This window comes from Bos javanicus, chromosome 13, assembly GCF_032452875.1.
Source record: "Bos javanicus breed banteng chromosome 13, ARS-OSU_banteng_1.0, whole genome shotgun sequence".
Lineage (NCBI taxonomy): Eukaryota > Metazoa > Chordata > Mammalia > Artiodactyla > Bovidae > Bos > Bos javanicus.
This window is the reverse complement of record NC_083880.1, coordinates 47967761-47985208: the sequence shown is the minus strand read 5'-3', so window position 1 is coordinate 47985208 and position 17448 is coordinate 47967761. Positions and strand designations below refer to the sequence as shown.

The 17448-nt window shown below is 43.4% G+C and overlaps 1 protein-coding gene across 6 annotated transcripts in view; it reads right to left on the bottom strand.

Moving 5' to 3' along the window:
- Positions 1–17448, bottom strand: part of SHLD1 (shieldin complex subunit 1) — a 116771-nt gene that overhangs the window by 89274 nt on the left and 10049 nt on the right. For 5 of the 6 annotated variants that reach the window (XM_061436607.1, XM_061436608.1, XM_061436609.1 and 2 more), the window contains exon 2: positions 14486–14667. In XM_061436607.1, the coding sequence (XP_061292591.1) occupies positions 14486–14663 (178 nt within the window). In that variant the 5' untranslated portion in view covers positions 14664–14667. Of the gene's footprint in view, positions 1–13001; positions 14395–14485; positions 14668–17448 lie in introns of those variants that run through there. The other variant, XM_061436611.1, reaches the window with a different exon arrangement.

Below are 17448 nucleotides of genomic sequence, written 5' to 3'. Positions count from 1 at the left end.
ACATGAGAATATAAGCTATTTAACATAGACTATTTATTGTGCTACAGTACCCATAAGCTCAGTCGCAGCTTAAATTTGACGGTAAAGTTATAAACTGGTGGTCGAGGTACTGTGATACTTAATATCTATTTTAAAATCTTGTCAAATTTCACTTAATGTGTTGTTCATTTATCCAGCCAGCCTCCACTGAAGAGGCTCCACTTACTATGTGCCAGTCACTGTGCTTTTAGACCAAGCAGAGAGCTAAACCAGGAACCCAGAGAGGCAAGCATCAGAGCCCCAGGAATGAATTAAAGCACACTTATCCTTAAGAGTTATGTTCCAACAAGCTGTGTTCTTATAACTTCAAGCATATTAGCAAAACCAAGCTCTATCAAAATCTCCAAGGAGCTTACGGGTCAGGAAAGAAAGGGCAGTCACTCGGCCAAGAACAAAAAAAAACAAAAAAAAAAACAAATATATATATATATATATATGATTTACAGCTTCAAAGGGCAAAGAGCCAAGAATACGAAGTGTTTCGTGGCCAGATAAGAAAATTTTTCTATTCAGACAGAGCTATCAAGAGTTCCATCCATCCCAGCAAAGTTAAAAATCCCGGCTTTGTTTTCCTTCAGTTTTAACATAAGGATGTGGATCTATCCTTGTGTAAGAAATTTATTCAAAAAGGCAATGCTTTCTTTCCAGTTGCAGATAGTTAGAGCTTCTTCAACAATGGAGAGATGAGAGGCTGACAGGGGAACTCAGCGGGCAGTGGACACAATGCTGGTCAAAAAACCAGAGTCCCAGTGGCCTGAGAGAGTGCTGAGACTGCTGTGAAGATACTTAAAGTTAGCAGAAAGAGGCTCACACGGACTCTGCAAAAGACGTAACTGCAAATATTTAAGACAAAGTTACTTAGTAGTTATTCACACCTTAATGTTGGAATTTCTTTAAAGTTCTGCCTTAAAGTCAACATGACCCAAATTTGAGTCTCAGTTTAAAGGCAGAGGAACCAGAGATCAAATTGCCAACATCTGCTGGATCATCGAAAAAGTAAGAGAGTTCCAGAAAAACATCTACTTCTGCTTTATTGACTATGCCAAAGCCTTTGACTGTGTGGATCACAATAAACTGTGGAAAATTCTGAAAGAGATGGGAATACCAGACCACCTGACCTGCCTCTTGAGAAATCTGTATGCAGGTCAGGAAGCAACAGTTAGAACTGCACATGGAACAACAGACTGGTTCCAAATAGGAAAAGGAGTACATCAAGGCTGTATATTGTCACCCTGCTTATTTAACTTATATGCAGAGTACATCATGAGAAATGCTGGGCTGGATGAAGCATAAGCTGGAATCAAGATTGCCAGGAGAAATATCAATAACCTCAGATATGCAGATGACACCACCCTTACGGCAGAAAGTGAGGAAGAACTAAAGAACCTCTTGATGAAAGAGAAAGAGGAGAGTGAAAAAGTTGGTTTAAAGCTCAACATTCAGAACACTAAGATCATAGCATCCGGTCCCATCACTTCATGGCAAACAGATGAGGAAACAGTAGAAAGAGTGGCTGACTTTATTTTTGGGGGGCTCCAAAATCACTGGAGATGGTGATTGCAGCCATGAAATTAAAAGACACTTACTCCTTGGTAGGAAAGTTATGACCAGCCTACACAGCATATTAAAAAGCAGAGACACTACTTTGCCAACAAAGGTCCGCCTAGTCAAGGCTATGGTTTTTCCAGTAGTCATGTATGGATGTGAGAGTTGGACTATAAAGAAAGCTGAGCGCCAAAGAATTGATGCTTTTGAACTGTGTTAGAGAAGACTCTTGAGAGTCCCTTGGACTGCAAGGAGATCCAACCAGTCCATCCTAAAGGAGATCAGTTCTGAGTGTTCACTGAAAAGATTGATGCTGAAGCTGAAACTCAAATACTTTGGCCACCTGATGCAAAGAGCTGACTCATTTGAAAAGACCCTGATGCTGGGAAAGACTGAAGGCAGGAGAAGAAGGGGATGACAGAGGATAAGATGGTTGAATGGCATCACCGATGAAATGGACATGAGTTTGAGTAAACTCTGGGAGTTGGTGATGGACAGGGAAGCCTGGTGTGCTGCAGTCCATGGGGTTGCAAAGAGTTGGATACAATTGAACGACTGAACTGAACTGAACTGAACTGAACTTTCCATATTTTGGGGGGTAACATATTAATATGTTACATACTGACCTTTCTATGGCTCTGTTTTCTAATGGGGAACATAGAGATCATAACAGTTTCTATTTCTTGGGGTAGCTCTGAGAATCAGAAGGGACCAAGCATGTAAAATGCATAGCACAGTGCCCAGAATGCAAGTGTAAATAAATGATAAACTACTGATCTTCCTGCCCCCTTTTAATTGTATACAGTCTTCTCTGTCCTACAAATACATGATGATGAAGGCAATTAGCAATAGTGTATGTTCGTTTCCACTGAGTTGTTTCCTCAAACTGTAAGAAGACACAGCTGAGTGACAAGTCATGAATGAACATTCACTCGGAAAAGCCCCTGAAGAGCTATGCGTCAGACCATAGGCCCACTTATGTATGGCTGAACTGAAGATATAAATGCATGTCTCAACAGGATCAAGGCCTGTTTTTTAAAACTGTAACTGCAGGCAGAGTGCACAGAAGTAAACAAATCTCTTCTCCCTCTGCAAATGTCCTTGACACTCAAAAGTAAGGATGATGAGAGATGGCGCAGATCATAAACAGCATTCTTGAGCCTTAAAAATAATTCTATTAATACTCAAACAATTATCATTTCTACTGACTGTTTAGCATCTACAATTTAGCAAGTTAAAATACAAAACTATATCTTTTTATTTTTTAAAAAAAGGGACAGAAAAGTCAGAAGTAGCTTCTATGAGGGTCACCAAGGAAATAGGAGTTGCCCGGTCACTGTGTGACTTTGGGTGACTTTCTTCATTATCCTGGGGTTCAAGTTCCCCTTACAGAAAACAAGACAACTAGGAGAGCTTGATGGGTTTTTTTTCTGTTTGTTTGTTTTTTTATTTATTTCTTTGGCTGCACTGGGTCTTCGTAGTGGCATGCAGGACCTTCAGTCTTCACTGCGGCATGCAGTGTCTTCAGATGACCTTCAGTCTTCACTGCGGCATGCAGTGTCTTTAGATGACCTTCGGTCTTCACTGAGGCATGCAGTGTCTTTAGATGACCTTCAGTCTTCACTGTGGCATGCAGCGTCTTTAGATGACCTTCGGTCTTCACTGCGGCATGCAGCGTCTTTAGATGACCTTCGGTCTTCACTGCGGCATGCAGCGTCTTTAGATGACCTTCGGACTTCACTGCGGCATGCAGCGTCTTTAGATGACCTTCGGTCTTCACTGAGGCATGCAGCGTCTTTAGATGACCTTCGGTCTTCACTGCGGCATGCAGTGTCTTTAGATGACCTTCGGACTTCACTGCGGCATGCAGTGTCTTTAGATGACCTTCGGACTTCACTGCGGCATGCAGTGTCTTTAGATGACCTTCGGACTTCACTGCGGCATGCAGTGTCTTTAGATGACCTTCGGTCTTCACTGCGGCATGCAGTGTCTTTAGATGTAGCATGTAAACTCTTAGATGCAGCCTGTGGGATCTAATCCCCTGATCAAAACTGGGCCCCCGACATTGGGAGCTCGGAGTCTTAGCCACTGGACCACCGGGAAGTCCCAAGCTTTGTGATTTTCAAACCTTTTGTTGGTCCTGACATCCTTTCTTCCAATGAATGATTATGTGGAAGCTGATATGGATGAGCAGGAGAGGAGAATCCAGGGCCCCTATAAGCTCACTACGGTCTCCAGTCCTGACCTGTAGCTCCCAAAGGGCTGCCTGGAGCACATTTTGGGTACTCTGGCTCATAAGCTGTACCATTCTCTAACTCTGTAGGGCTTAATCATGTACACTTATGGTTTATTCTTCACTCTCTGGGCCACACAATTAGGACACACTGCTGCTTTCCAAAAGGGGTAAGAAGTTCAAAACCCATTTAGAACTTGAAAATTAAGCATAGATGGCTGAATTTGCATAACTAAATCCAGGAAGTGGTAACAAATGCAGAGATGCATTGCCATGAAGAATACTCAAACCTTCCAAATAAAACCCATCAACTTGACATGTGATAGGAAGTTTCAGTTTTTGCTCTAGGATTTCTCAGAGAACTGGTTCATCAGTCTCCTTCCTTCCCTTCCTGACTGTATTTTAGATCCAATTTAGAGGATGCTGAGCCATTAGCCACTAGGTTGGGTCCTATTTAATGCAGCTATAAAGAAAATGTCTTTAACATTATATTCATGACTGAAATATACCGACTCCTGTTTAAAATGATAATACCACATCCAGAATTCTATAATTACTATGTAAATTCTATTTTGAGATTTTAAATTTAAGAGTTTATAACTTCTTACGGAAATAAAATTTGCAAGAATTATAAATGGATTTTGTACACAGGAAAAAGATATACTTATCTACTCTTAATAAATTCCTTGGATGAAATGCCTAACTACACAGGATATAAAGTGGCCTTTGAAGACTGGGATGTTGACAGATTCCAAAAGAAGAATAAGAAGCATCAAACCACTATTTACTTTAAATTTATAGTCACTTGTTAGCAGGGCCTTTAATCTTCAAAGACACTATGTTTAATATTCAACTTGCTGTATACACTCAAACAATTTCCCCAGCAACTGCTCTTGGAAGTTCAAGCTGAGGAAAGGACTGAAGTTTCCCACATCCACACTGCAACGTCAAAGCAACAAATGCAGAGCGCCTTGCATTAGAACGCATTGTGGATGCTCTCCAGGAAACAGGCCACATGAGCTACCCAGAGTTTATCAAGCTAGAGTGATACACACAAGACTGTCTCCAGGAAGTCCTTGTTGACCTTGAGTTTGAGGTTTCTCCAAGACCATTTGCCATTAGATTTGGGCTTCCATCCTGTTTACGGTATGCCTTCTTTGAGCCCAGTAACAAAAGACAAAGGCAACACGTATCTATGAGGCAGGGAGCTCAAGTCCATCAGCTAACTGACAGGTTCAATTCTTTAATCTCTGGAGTGGACTGGTGCTGACTAGGGACACAAGAGTACACGCGAGGAGAGTGTAGCCGAGGCACTAAGGCCTGACTTAGCACAGAAACAGGCCTGACAGGAATGGCAGACTTGTGTTAATGAGTAGTTAGGCACTAGCAGGGGCCTGTAGTCAGCTGGTTTGTTCCCGCACAGCCTTGCCAGTTGTTAAAATACTGTAATAGTGCTGAATTGGTTGTTAAATACTTTGAACAAATATCACAGACATCAGATTACACAGTTCTGAAAAGGAGGTACAGAAGCCTTGAGAGGAGCTGGCAGGAAGTGGACCAGGACATCTCAAGGGGACTTAAATAGAGGGCATGAAGGAAACAGTATTTCAGGAGGACCTTCTTGACATGTGGGTCTTCTGCCTGATCTCCCCAGGAAGTGCAGAGGGAGGGCGTTTTGGTGGAGGTGACAAGTTGTTGTTTGCCCCCAGCACTTCATGGGAAGTGGCTCACTGGTCACTTCATGATAGACAATCTCTGTTTATTTAGACAGAGCCTGGCCTCACCTGCCTTAGATGCCCAGATGGAAACAACTAAGGCTTTGAGATTTTTCTAATACTCTAATACTAATTTTTCTGACTAATACTTCTTGGAAATCTCAGTCCTTTGCCACCAGCCTCCTGCCCCAGGGCACAGGCAGTGAGATGGCAGCTGGGCGAAAAAAGATAAGGGCAGAGGACTATCCCTTCTGATTCGCTTCAGCACGTGAGCAGGAGCAGTGGGGGTACAAGTCACCGCCCAGGAATGAGGAAGAGTCTTGTGTGAGGTGAGGTGGGAGGAGGGAGAGCAGGGCCTCCTCCAAAGGCCGGGTCAGTGACAGGCCCCCAGCAAAGGCAGCTGCACAGGGACACAGGGTCCCTACAGAAGGAGCCAAGCCGGAGCCACACAAGCACAGCTCACAAGGCCAGTGAGCGAGTCTCAGGGTGCCCAACGCAGGTGACCCTGGTGACTGTAACTGGAAACCTTTGCCCGTTCACCAGTCCCTGGAAGAACAGTTTCCTAACAACACACAGAAACAAAATGCAAACCAAGAATGAAGTCAGCTTGGGAAGAGGATGTGGTGAGGAGTTGTGATAGGATGAACACCATAAGGACACTCACAGATACTGGCATGCAGACGGGCCAAGATTCTGACAAACTGTGGGCCCAGAGGTACTGGGCCAAGACAGGGACCAGAGTCTGCAGAGGGCTGTGGAACCACAACCAGCAAGAACATGCAGCAAAGGGAGGAAAGGGACTCAATTTGTCAGTAGCAAATGCACAGCTCAGGTCAGAGAAGAGCCCACCGGGCTGGGCACTTGAAGCAGTGGCTCCCCCAGAGGTTGGGGCTGTCCACCTCATGTTCATGGCCTGGTAACAGCCAGACTACCAGTGACAACCTAAGTTTACTTTGTAGAAAATCTTCTCACAATAGGCAGCTCTGGAATGTTTACAACAAAATAACCAGCTTTCCATGTAAGCATCCCTCAGTGATGTTAGAATGAAGTCCTTCTGTGGTGGATAAACCTGAGCCCAATTATTTCCCTTTAGCATGAACTATTAGATGCAGGCTGTTAAACAAACAGATGGATGCCTCCTGTTGGACCCCAGCGTACTGTCCCCCGTTTCTTGTAGGCAAGATTCCAGCTCCCATAACTTTCCTTGACTTCCAGAGAGCAGATGTGAACTTTCTCAAAGGAGGAGCAGCCAAGAAACCACCTGAGGCAAGATTAAAGGGACCGGGGAAGCTCATCAAGATGAGGAGACCTGAGACACTGCACACACCCTAATCTTGTCAGCAACCAAACACTGAAATATTGTTATAAAAAGTGAAGTTCAGTCTGTCCGACTCTCTGTGACCCCACGCACCGTAGCCCTCCAGGCTCCTCTTCCAGGCAAGGGTACTGGAGTAGGTTGCCATCTCCTTCTCCAGGGGATCTTCCCAACTCAGGGATCGAACCCGGGTCTCCCACATTGTAGGCAAACGCTTTACCATCTGAGCCACCAAGCTTTGTTATAAAACTCCTTATCAAATCCTCTCAGGTTGGGACACATAGTTTTTGAGGCAGGAGCCTGCTGTGTCCCTCTTTGCCTAGCAAAGCAATAACACTTCGCTTTTCTACTTAACCCAAAACAGTCTCTAAAGTTTGATTCGGCACTTGTGTACAGACAGGCTAAGCTACTGGCATCAGCTTCACCTAATTCAGTGTTGCCTATGACTCCCAACACTCACACTGTCATCCACAGTCAATCTTCCAAAGTCATCCATAACCAGCCTTAGGCAATGTGTGTAGGGGGAGGGAGGAGGGGAGTGGAGACATTTTATGTTATGATCAACTTCAGTACCAAATCCACAGGGCCTGTCTCATAATGAAATCATAATAATAACAGTTAGCATTTACTTATTCTTTTGTTTTTAATTTTGTTTTTGAGGGTTTTCTTGTTAGTGTGTGCTGTTTTGTTTTGTTTTGTTTTTTTGAGGGTTTTTATTTTCAAAACCTGCCATCCCGAAATTTATGTTCTAGTTGGGGGAGACAAATAAACAATAAAATACATAGGGTGCCCAATGCACTATGGGCTATGGGAAAGAATAAAGCCATAAAGGGAAGAATAAAGAATAAAGGGAAGGATGTAATGAGGGAGCACTGGCAGGAGAGAGGCAAGGATGGGCCTCTCTGAAGGGTGAGCTTGGAGGGCGGCAGCCCAGGCCAGTGTGGGGATGAGTGAGATGGTACAAGGTAAGGTCAGAGAGGCCAGGCCCGGGACCCAGGGGCATGGCTCCAGGTAAGTCTTGGCTGTTGTTGTTGTAGTGGTTTTAGTCACTAGACCCTACCAGGACTATAGCCTACCAGACTCCTCTCCATGGGAGAATCCCATCCATGGAAAGAATACTGGAGTGGGTTGCCATTCCCTTCTCCAGGGGATCTTCCCGACCCAGGGATCAAACCCAGGTACTCCTGCACTGCAGGCAGATGCTTTACCCTCTGACCTACCAGGGAAGGAGGTTGTGTCCAACTCTTTTGCAACCCCATGGACTGTCCCATTAATTGTAGCCCACCAGGCTCCCTGGTGGCTCAGACAGTAAAGTGTCTGCCTACAGTGCAGGAGACTGGGTTAAATCCCTGGGTCAGGAAGATCTCCTGGAGAAGGGAATGGCAACCCACTTTTGCGGGCTTCCCTTGTAGCTCAGTCAGTAAAGAATCTGCCTGCAGTGCAGAAGACCTGGGTTCAATCCCTGAGTTAGGAAGATCCCCTGGAGAAGGAAATAGCAACCCACTCCAGTATCCTTGCCTGGAAAATCTCATGGACAGAGGAGCCTGGTGGGCTGCAGTCCATGGGGTCGCAAAGAGTCGGGCACGACTGAGCGACTAACACTTACTTACTTAGGCTCCTCTGTCCATGATATTTCCCAGGCAAGAAAACTGGAGTGGGTTGCTGTTTCCTTCTCCAGGGGATCTTCCTGACCCAGGGACAGAACCCATGTCTCCTGCATTTCACAGGGATTGCCTACCACTTAGTCACCTGGGAAGCCCAAGTCCTGTTAAGTTTGGATTAAGTTCTGAGTCAAATAAGAAGCTACCAAGGACTAACATAATATGATTTACATTTTAAAAGGATCCTCTGGTGTGTTAAGAAGAAACTGTAGGAGGATAGATTAGATGTGGGAAAAGCTAGTTAGGAGATTTAACAATAACCCAGAAGACAGAGGATAGAAGCAGGGACCAAGGTGTAGCCTGGAAATGACAAAAAATGTTTAGTCTAGATTTACTCTGAAGGCGAATTGACAGGATTTGCTGATGGACTGGATATGAGATTAAAGAGAAAGAAAGAAGTTGAGGACGACTCCTAGGATCCTGCCTAAGTGAGCAGAAGGATGGAAGCACTTTTTTGAGGTGAGAGAATCTCAAAGAACAGGTACATATATGTATACATGAAGGGGTAGAGGAATCAGGAATTTGGTTTAGGGTATGTACTGTGGTCAGCAGGTAAAGAATCCGCCTGCAATGCAGGAGACCTGGGTTTGATCCCAGGGTTGGAAAGATCCCATGGAGAAGGGAAAGCCTGGAGAATTCCATGGACTGTATAGTCCAAGGGGTCGCAAAGAGTTAGACATGACTGAGCAACTTTCACTTCACTTCATGTCAAATTTGGAAACTCTAATAGAAATCTAAGTGATGAGGTCAAGTACATAGTTAGTCTAAATGTCAAGCCAGAGATCCAAGCTGGAGAGAGAAATCTGGGACTCAGCAGGGCACTGAGGGCATTTAAGGCCCTGACACTGGATAAAATCACTCAGGAAGTACGTGATGACAGAATAAAGAGCTGGCAACTCAGCCCCAGGCTCTCCAACACTAAAGGGCTGGAGAACAAGGAATCAGGCAAAAGAGACCAAAAATAAATAGACAAGTAAGAAGATGCTGCTTCCCTGAAAGCCCAATGAAGAAAGAATTCAAGAAGGAAAAAAGTCAATGCTGCTGACAGATGAAGGAGGAGAAGGCTTAGGAACTTCCCTGGTGATCCAGTGACTAAGAATCCATACTCCCAATGCAAGCGGTATGGGTTTGATCCCTGGTCAGGGAACTGGATCCCACATGCTGCAACTAAGGGTCCCACGTGTCAGCAACTAAGACCTGGCGCAACCAAATAAATAAATATTTAAAAAGAAGAAGAAGAAGAAGGCTTTTGATCTAACAGTGACCTTGACAAGAGCTATTTCCTTGGAGTGATGGAGCTAGAAGCCAGGTTGGAGGGTTTTAGGCGAAACAAGGAAAAGAGAAACTGGAAACAGCAAGTGTAGATGACTTTTTTGAGGGTTTTTCTGTAGCAGAGAACAGAGGAATGAGACTATAACTAGAGGGGAATTTGGGGTCTAGGGTGGTTATTTAGTGAAGATGGGAGCTATTAAAACATGTCTGTACAATCATAAGAATGACCAGTAGAGAAGAAACCCATGATGCAGGAGATTACCAGAAGTGCCGACGTTGAGCAGATGAAAGTAGACAGGAAGAGAGGAATAGGCAGGGATGGGTCTCCCACAGAAACAAGAGGGAAGAGGGAAGGAAGCTGATGGGTGTGGGGTGTGAGTGTGTGCTCTTCTGAGAGCTTCTGTTTTCTTGATGAAATAGGAAACCAAGAGCAGCTGAGAGAAAGGTTGAAGGAAGTAATGGGGATTTGCAAAGAGAGGAGAAGATACTACACAGTGACCCAGGAGGGTGAACATGTTGGGGAAAATTTGTGTGATGGATGGGCAACAAGGAGGCTCCACTTGAGGTGGGAGGTTATGAATTTAAATGGAACTTGTCATGAAGATGTAGAGAAAAGGGAACCCTTATATGTTGTTGATGAGAATGGAAATTGGTGCAGCCACTAATGTGTGGAGTTTAGCCACTCCACACTAAAACAGTATGGAGTTTTCTCAAAAACCTAAAGCACTGTCATATGACCCAAAAATTCCACTCCTGGGTATACATCTGAAAAAAACAAAATCAGTAATTCGAGAAGATATATGTACTCCAATATTCACAGCAGCACTACTTATAATTGCTAAGATATGGAAGCAACTTAAGTGTCCATCAACAGGTGAATGAAAAAAGAAGATGGAGTATGTATATATCGTGGAATACTACTCAGCCATAAACAAAGACAAAATTTTGCCATTTGCAACAACATGAATGGACTTGGGGAGTATCAGCCTAAGTTAAATGTCAGACCACTTATATACATAGCATTTAAAAAATAAAACAAACTAGTAAGTATAACAAAAAAGAAACAGACACACAGATATAGAGAACAAACTAGTGGTTACTAGTGGGGAGAAGAAGAACAGGAGGGGTAAGATGCAAAGAGGATTAAGTGGTATAAGTTATTATGCACAAAATAAATACACTATAAGGATATACCATATAATTGGGAATATCACCAATATCTTATAACAGCTGTAAATGGAGTATAACCTTTAAAAATTTTGAATCACTATGTTGTGTACTTGTAACTTATATAATATTGAATGTCAACTATACTTCAAATTATAAAAAAAAAAAGGAGTCTCGTCACCGTGGTGGTGTGTTAAGAGGCCCAGGAGCTAAACGCATGAAGAGCTGGGTTTCCAAAGCCCACCATGTGCCAGGCATCATGCCTCATACACTTTGACTCTTATTACAGCTGCCCCATGACAAGGTAGGCATTACTATCTCCATCTTACAAATGAGGGAACCTACACAGAGAGGCCAAACGATGTACCCAAACCACAGAAAAAAGCAGAACCAGAACTCAAACCAGGCAGTCTATGCAGCACCACTACCACCCATGCTATGCAAAACAGCTGTCTCAGATTGGAGTACTCCTTTCCACTTTCAGACCTTTATAACGGCTTCCAAAATAATCTTTTTTCCATGAAATGGCTAGATTTTAAATCCAATATAAACCTTTCAACGGTCACCTCAATTCAAAGTAGTTAACAGTTGTTCTCTTTGGGATGAGAAGTAATGCAGAGCCACCAGCTTGGGAAGGAAAGAGCAAAGGTTAAATAAACTACAATCCTGAGCCTAGAGGAAAAAGGATAAGAAATAAGTTAGTTCTTGCTTAGAACTAAAGGAGGCTGACTGATCCCGATTACTATGTCCTAAAAATCAGAATAGATATTCAATAAATGGTGTTGGGAAAACTGGACAGTTACATGTAAAAGAATGAAATTAGAACACTTCCTAACACCATACACAAAGATAAACTCAAAATGGATTAAAGACCTAAATGTAAGAGCAGAAACTATAAAACTCTTAGAGGAAAACATAGGCAGACCACTCAATGACATAAATCAAAGTAAGATCCTCTATGACCCGCATCCTAGAGTAACAGAAATAAAAACAAAAGTAAACAAGTGGGACCTGATTAAACTTAAAAACTTTTGCACAGCCAAAGAAACTATAAACAAGGTGAAAAGACAAGGCTCAGAGTGGGAGAAAATAATAGCAAATGAAACAACTGACAAAGGATTAATTCCAAAATATACAAGCAGCTCATGCAACTCAATACCAGAAAAACAAACAACCCAATCAAAAAGTGGGGAAAAGACCTAAATAGATAAACAGACATTTCTCCAAAGAAGACATACAGATGGCTAACAAACACATGAAAAGATGGTCAACATCACTCATTATTAGAGAAATGTAAATCAAAATTACAAAGAGATATCACCTCACACTGGTCAGAACGGCCCTCATCAAAAAGTCTACAAACAACAAATGCTGGAGAGGATGTGGAGGAGAGGGTGTGGAGAAAAGGGAACGCTCTTGCACTATTGATGGGAATGTAAATTTATATAGCTGCTATGGAAGACGTATGGAGATTCCTTAAAAAACTAGGAATAAAACCACCATTAGATCAGATCAGATCAGATCAGTCACTCAGTCGTGTCCGACTCTTTGCGACCCCATGAATCGCAGCACGCCAGGCCTCCCTGTCCATCACCAACTCCCGGAGTTCACTCAGACTCATCCAGCCATCTCATTCTCTGTTGTCCCCTTCTCCTCCTGCCCCCAATCCCTCCCAGCATCACAGTCTTTTCCAATGAGTCAACTCTTCGCATGAGGTGGCCAAAGTACTGGAGTCATAGGACCCAGCAATCCCACTCCTGGGCATATACCCTGAGGAAACCAAAATTGAAAGAGACACATATATCCCATTGTTCATTGCAGCACTATTTACAATAGCTAGAACATGGAAGCAACCTAGATGTCCATCAACAAATGAATGGATAAAGAAGTTGTGGTACATATACACAATGGAATATTACTCAGCCATAAAAAGGAATGCATTTGAGTCAATTCTAATGAGGTGGATAAACCTAGAACCTATTATACAGAGTGAAGTGAGTCAGAAAGATAAAGATAAATACCATATTCTAACACATATATATGGAATCTAGAAAAATGGTACTGAAGAATTTATTTACAGGGCGACAATGGAGAAACAGACATAGAAAATAGACAAATGGACATGGGGAAAGGGGAGGAGAGGGTGAGATGAATAGAAAGAGTAACATGGAAAGTTACATTACCATATGTAAAATAGATAGCCAACGGGAATTTGCTGTATGGCTCAGGAAATTCAAACAGGGGCTCTGTATCAACCTAGATGGGTGGGACAGGGAGGGAGCTTCTAAAGGGAGGGGATATATGTATACCTATGGCTGATTCATGTTGAGGTTTGACAGAAAACTGCAAAATTCTGTAAAGTAATTATCCTTCAATAAAAAATTAATTAATTAAAAAAAATCAGAACAGAAACATAAAGGAGTTTAAAAGTATTTTTTTCCCACAGAATTCTTAAAGACAATGATAGGCACACACCTTACTTGCTGGCAACTCGGACGATGTTGCCAGATGATGAACTCATCATCTTTACGGCCAACATTTTCTCAGTGCCTGAGTGCTCTTTAAAAATACATATTTTGAAATAAATACAATTTTCCACATTAGAAAAAAATACTATTTGGGTTTCTTAATATTAACAACAACAGTAACAATAGCACCAGAATAACAGCAACTGACTATGTATGGCAAACACTATGATGGGTCCCTGATACTGTTCCCTGAGTTAAACCTACTCCACGAGGCAAGCATTCTGATTCCCATTCTGTAGACAATCCTAGAGCTCAGAGGGGTTAAGAAATATGACCCAAGTCACATAACCAGTAAGTGGCAGAACTCTGAATCTGCGAACATCTGGGCCTGGATTAGGCAATAAACAGGGAGGAGACAGGCTTACAACCAGAAATAGTCACTAACTAGGTCAAAGAACTGTCACTAAACTTAAATAATACACTTTTAAGCAATTCAGTCCGGGAAACTTACAAAAGGGTTGTTACCTAAATTCAGAGTATACTTCGTAAGAGAAACACCAAAGTCTCCATGACACACAACAGGCCCACATGGCTATTTTCTGAAGTTTTTTTTTTCTTTTAATTGGAGGCCAATTACTTTACAATATTGTCGTTGTTTTTGCCATACATTGACATGAATCAGCCATGGGTGTACACGTGTTCCCCATCTTGAACCACCCTCCCACTGCCCTCTTTCTGAAATTTTAAAAGAACAAAACAAAACAAAAAAAACAATTCCACTCTCCCTATTGAACCAAGTGTTCCCTGCCTCTAAATGTATTTGGATGGAGATCAGAAAGAGACTCAGACAAAAGGGCCTCCAGGAAACCACTCCTAGCCCTGGTTTCACCAGGGAGGCTGTCCTTTGAAGTCTCTCCCAACAGTTTCACTTAGATGTTTTTCTCTCCAAGACAAGGAATGATTCCTCAGAGATCCACCACTGGAAGGCAGAGAAACAAACTGTCACATACGGGTATGTCAGGAGGTTTTTGTTTGTTTAATATTAGTTTGCTTTAAACTTTGCTTCTTACCTGGATCCACATCAGAAGAGCAAGGAATAGAACAAGCTTCCTCAGAACTAAAAGCCTCACTGTTGGTCTGCTGGCTGGGTCTCTGCAACACATAATCTCTTATGTCATAAGCTGATGGCAGGTCCAAAGCATTGCTCTCCTCTGTCTGGCTACCTGGAGTGGTCTCCTGGGTTGCCATAGTCCTGCATGAAAAAAATGAGACAATTCAATATAGAAGGCATTGCATGAGAGAAGCCTCCATTACAGCCATGGCTTAAAGCACCTTAAAGGCCAAACAACAGTAGAATCAGAATAATTTACTTTCCTGTTATTAATGGTTTTGTCTTCATTTTAGACCCAGTATTTTTTCACTGCTGCTACTGCTACTGCTAAGTCACTTCAGTCGTGTCCAACTCTGTGTGACCCCATAGACGGCAGCCCACCAGGCTCCCCCGTCCCTGGGATTCTCCAGGCAAGAACACTGGAGTGGGTTGCCATTTCCTTCTCCAATGCATGAAAGTGAAAAGTGAAAGTGAAGTCGATCAATCATATCCGACTCTTAGCGACCCCATGGACTGAAGCCTTCCAGGCTCCTCCATCCATGGGATTTTCCAGGCAAGAGTACTGGAGTGGGGTGCCATTGCCTTCTCCGATTTGTTCACTATGTCTCTCCATTATGAGAAATAAATAATTCTCAGTACAGAAAGAAACCATGAATAATATCAACTGGAAAATGAACTGCATGTCTGATAAGGATGAAATACTGTGCAGCAGTACAATCCAAGGTCTGAATAAATATTTAACAATACGGGAAACTGTCCATGATATAGTAAATGGAAAAAGATTTAAAAACTACAGATTTTATAAAATATCATGTGTGAGATGCGTGTGTATGAAATATACAGACCTATAGCTAGAAAGGGCTTCCCAGGTGGCACTAGTGGTAAAGAACCCAGCTTTCAAAGCAGGAGACGTAAGAGACTCTAGTTCAACCCCTGGGATGGGAAGATCCCCTGGAGGAGGGCATGGCAACCCACTCCAGTATTCTTGCCTGGAGAATCTCATGAACAGAAGAGCCTGCAGGGCTACAGTCGATAGAATTGGAAAGAAGGGGACACGACTGAAGCAACTTAGCATGTATGTACACACCTACATAGGTAGAAAAAACAAGTCTGGAAGGGTATGAAAAGTAAAAGTGAAAGTGTTAGTAGCTCAGTCATGTCCAACTCTTTGTGACCCCATGGACTGCCTGCCAGGTTCCTCAGTCCATGGAATTCACCAGTATACTCCATCTTAATTCCAGTGATAATTACTTCAGTGGTTTAATTCCTGGATGAAAGTGAAAGTGGAGAGTGAAAAAGTTGGCTTAAAGCTCAACATTCAGAAAACGAAGAGCATGGCATCTGGTCCCATCACTTCATGGGAAGTAGATGGGGAACAGAGGAAACAGTGTCAGACTTTACTTTTGGGGGCTCCAAAATCACTGCAGATGGTGACTGCAGCCATGAAATTAAAAGACGCTTGCTCCTTGGAAGGAAAGTTATGACCAACCTAGATAGCATATCCAAAAGCAGAGACATTACTTTGCCAACAAAGGTCTGTCTAGTCAAGGCTATGGTTTTTCCTGTGGTCATGTATGGATGTGAGATTTGGACTGTGAAGAAGGCTGAGCACCGAAGAATTGATGCTTTTGAACTGTGGTGTTGGAGAAGACTCTTGAGAGTCCCTTGGACTGCAAGGAGATCCAACCAGTCCATTCTAAGGGAGATCAGTCCTGGGTGTTCTTTGGAAGGACTGATGCTGAGGCTGAAACTCCAATACTTTGGCCACCTCATGTGAAGAGTTGACTCATTGGGAAAGACCCTGATGCTGGGAGGGATTGAGGGCAGGAGGAGAAGGGGACGACAGAGGATGAGATGGCTGGATGGTATCATCAACTCAACGCACGTGAGCTTGGGTGAACTCTGGGAGTTGGTGATGGACAGGGAGGCCTGGTATGCTGCGATTCATGGGGTCTCAAAGAGTCGGACACGACTGAGCGACTGAACTGAACTGAACTGAATTCCTGGGTAGTGAGATTACAGATGACTTGCATCTTCTTCTGTAACCTTCAGACAACTGTTAACATGCCAGGCCTCGAGGATACAAAGGTGAGTATGATAGATACTTCCTTTGAGTTGCTTACGTTTGGATGATCCAAACACAGAGACAGACAATGCTAACACCATGATAAGGTGGAGAGACACCCAGAGAGGGGCAGTGGGCCTTCTGGAGGAGACTGTCCCCAGGCATGGGACAGGCCATGTCTGGCTCCCAGAAGAACCAGCTTGGCCCACTCCAAGTAGCAAGGGGTGTCGGGAGTGTGAAGTGAGAGTCAAGGACAGTCACATATTGGTTAACCGGGGAGGGAAAAACCTGTGGTTGCAGATAGATGGCCATGAGACCTCTGCTCTTCCTTACCACCTCTAGGAAGGACAGCAAGGCCTGGACTTGTCAACAACTTAGATACACACATCCTCTAGCTGAGCTCTGAAAACCTCAAAGGCGGCTTACTTTGGTTCACCACTTGGACATTTCTTGTTAAAAACTAGGTGTCCCTTACCCCACCTGGTTGATGTCTACCTGAGGGCTGGAAGGCTCTTTGTCAGCCCTGCCCACCTCTCTGTAAAGTAATTATGGGCCTGGGAAGATCATGGACCCTCTGCTACTCTCTGCCTCATCAGCTGTCATCAGTAAACCTTACTAAGGTCAACATTATGCCTTGTGACTGCCATGGGCCATCAAGCACCATGAAGACACGTGGTCAGATCTGCAGATTTGGCAGCTGAACAGCAACAGACTTGCAGGGCCTAAGTAAGCCCAGTGGCAGGCAATTTCAGAAGCAACAGGAATTCAGTCACCTGCTGTGGTCCCAGGGAAGAAGAGCATGTGAATGAGGGCAGGACACTAGCAGCCAGGAGCAGAGGGCAGGTTAAGAACATATT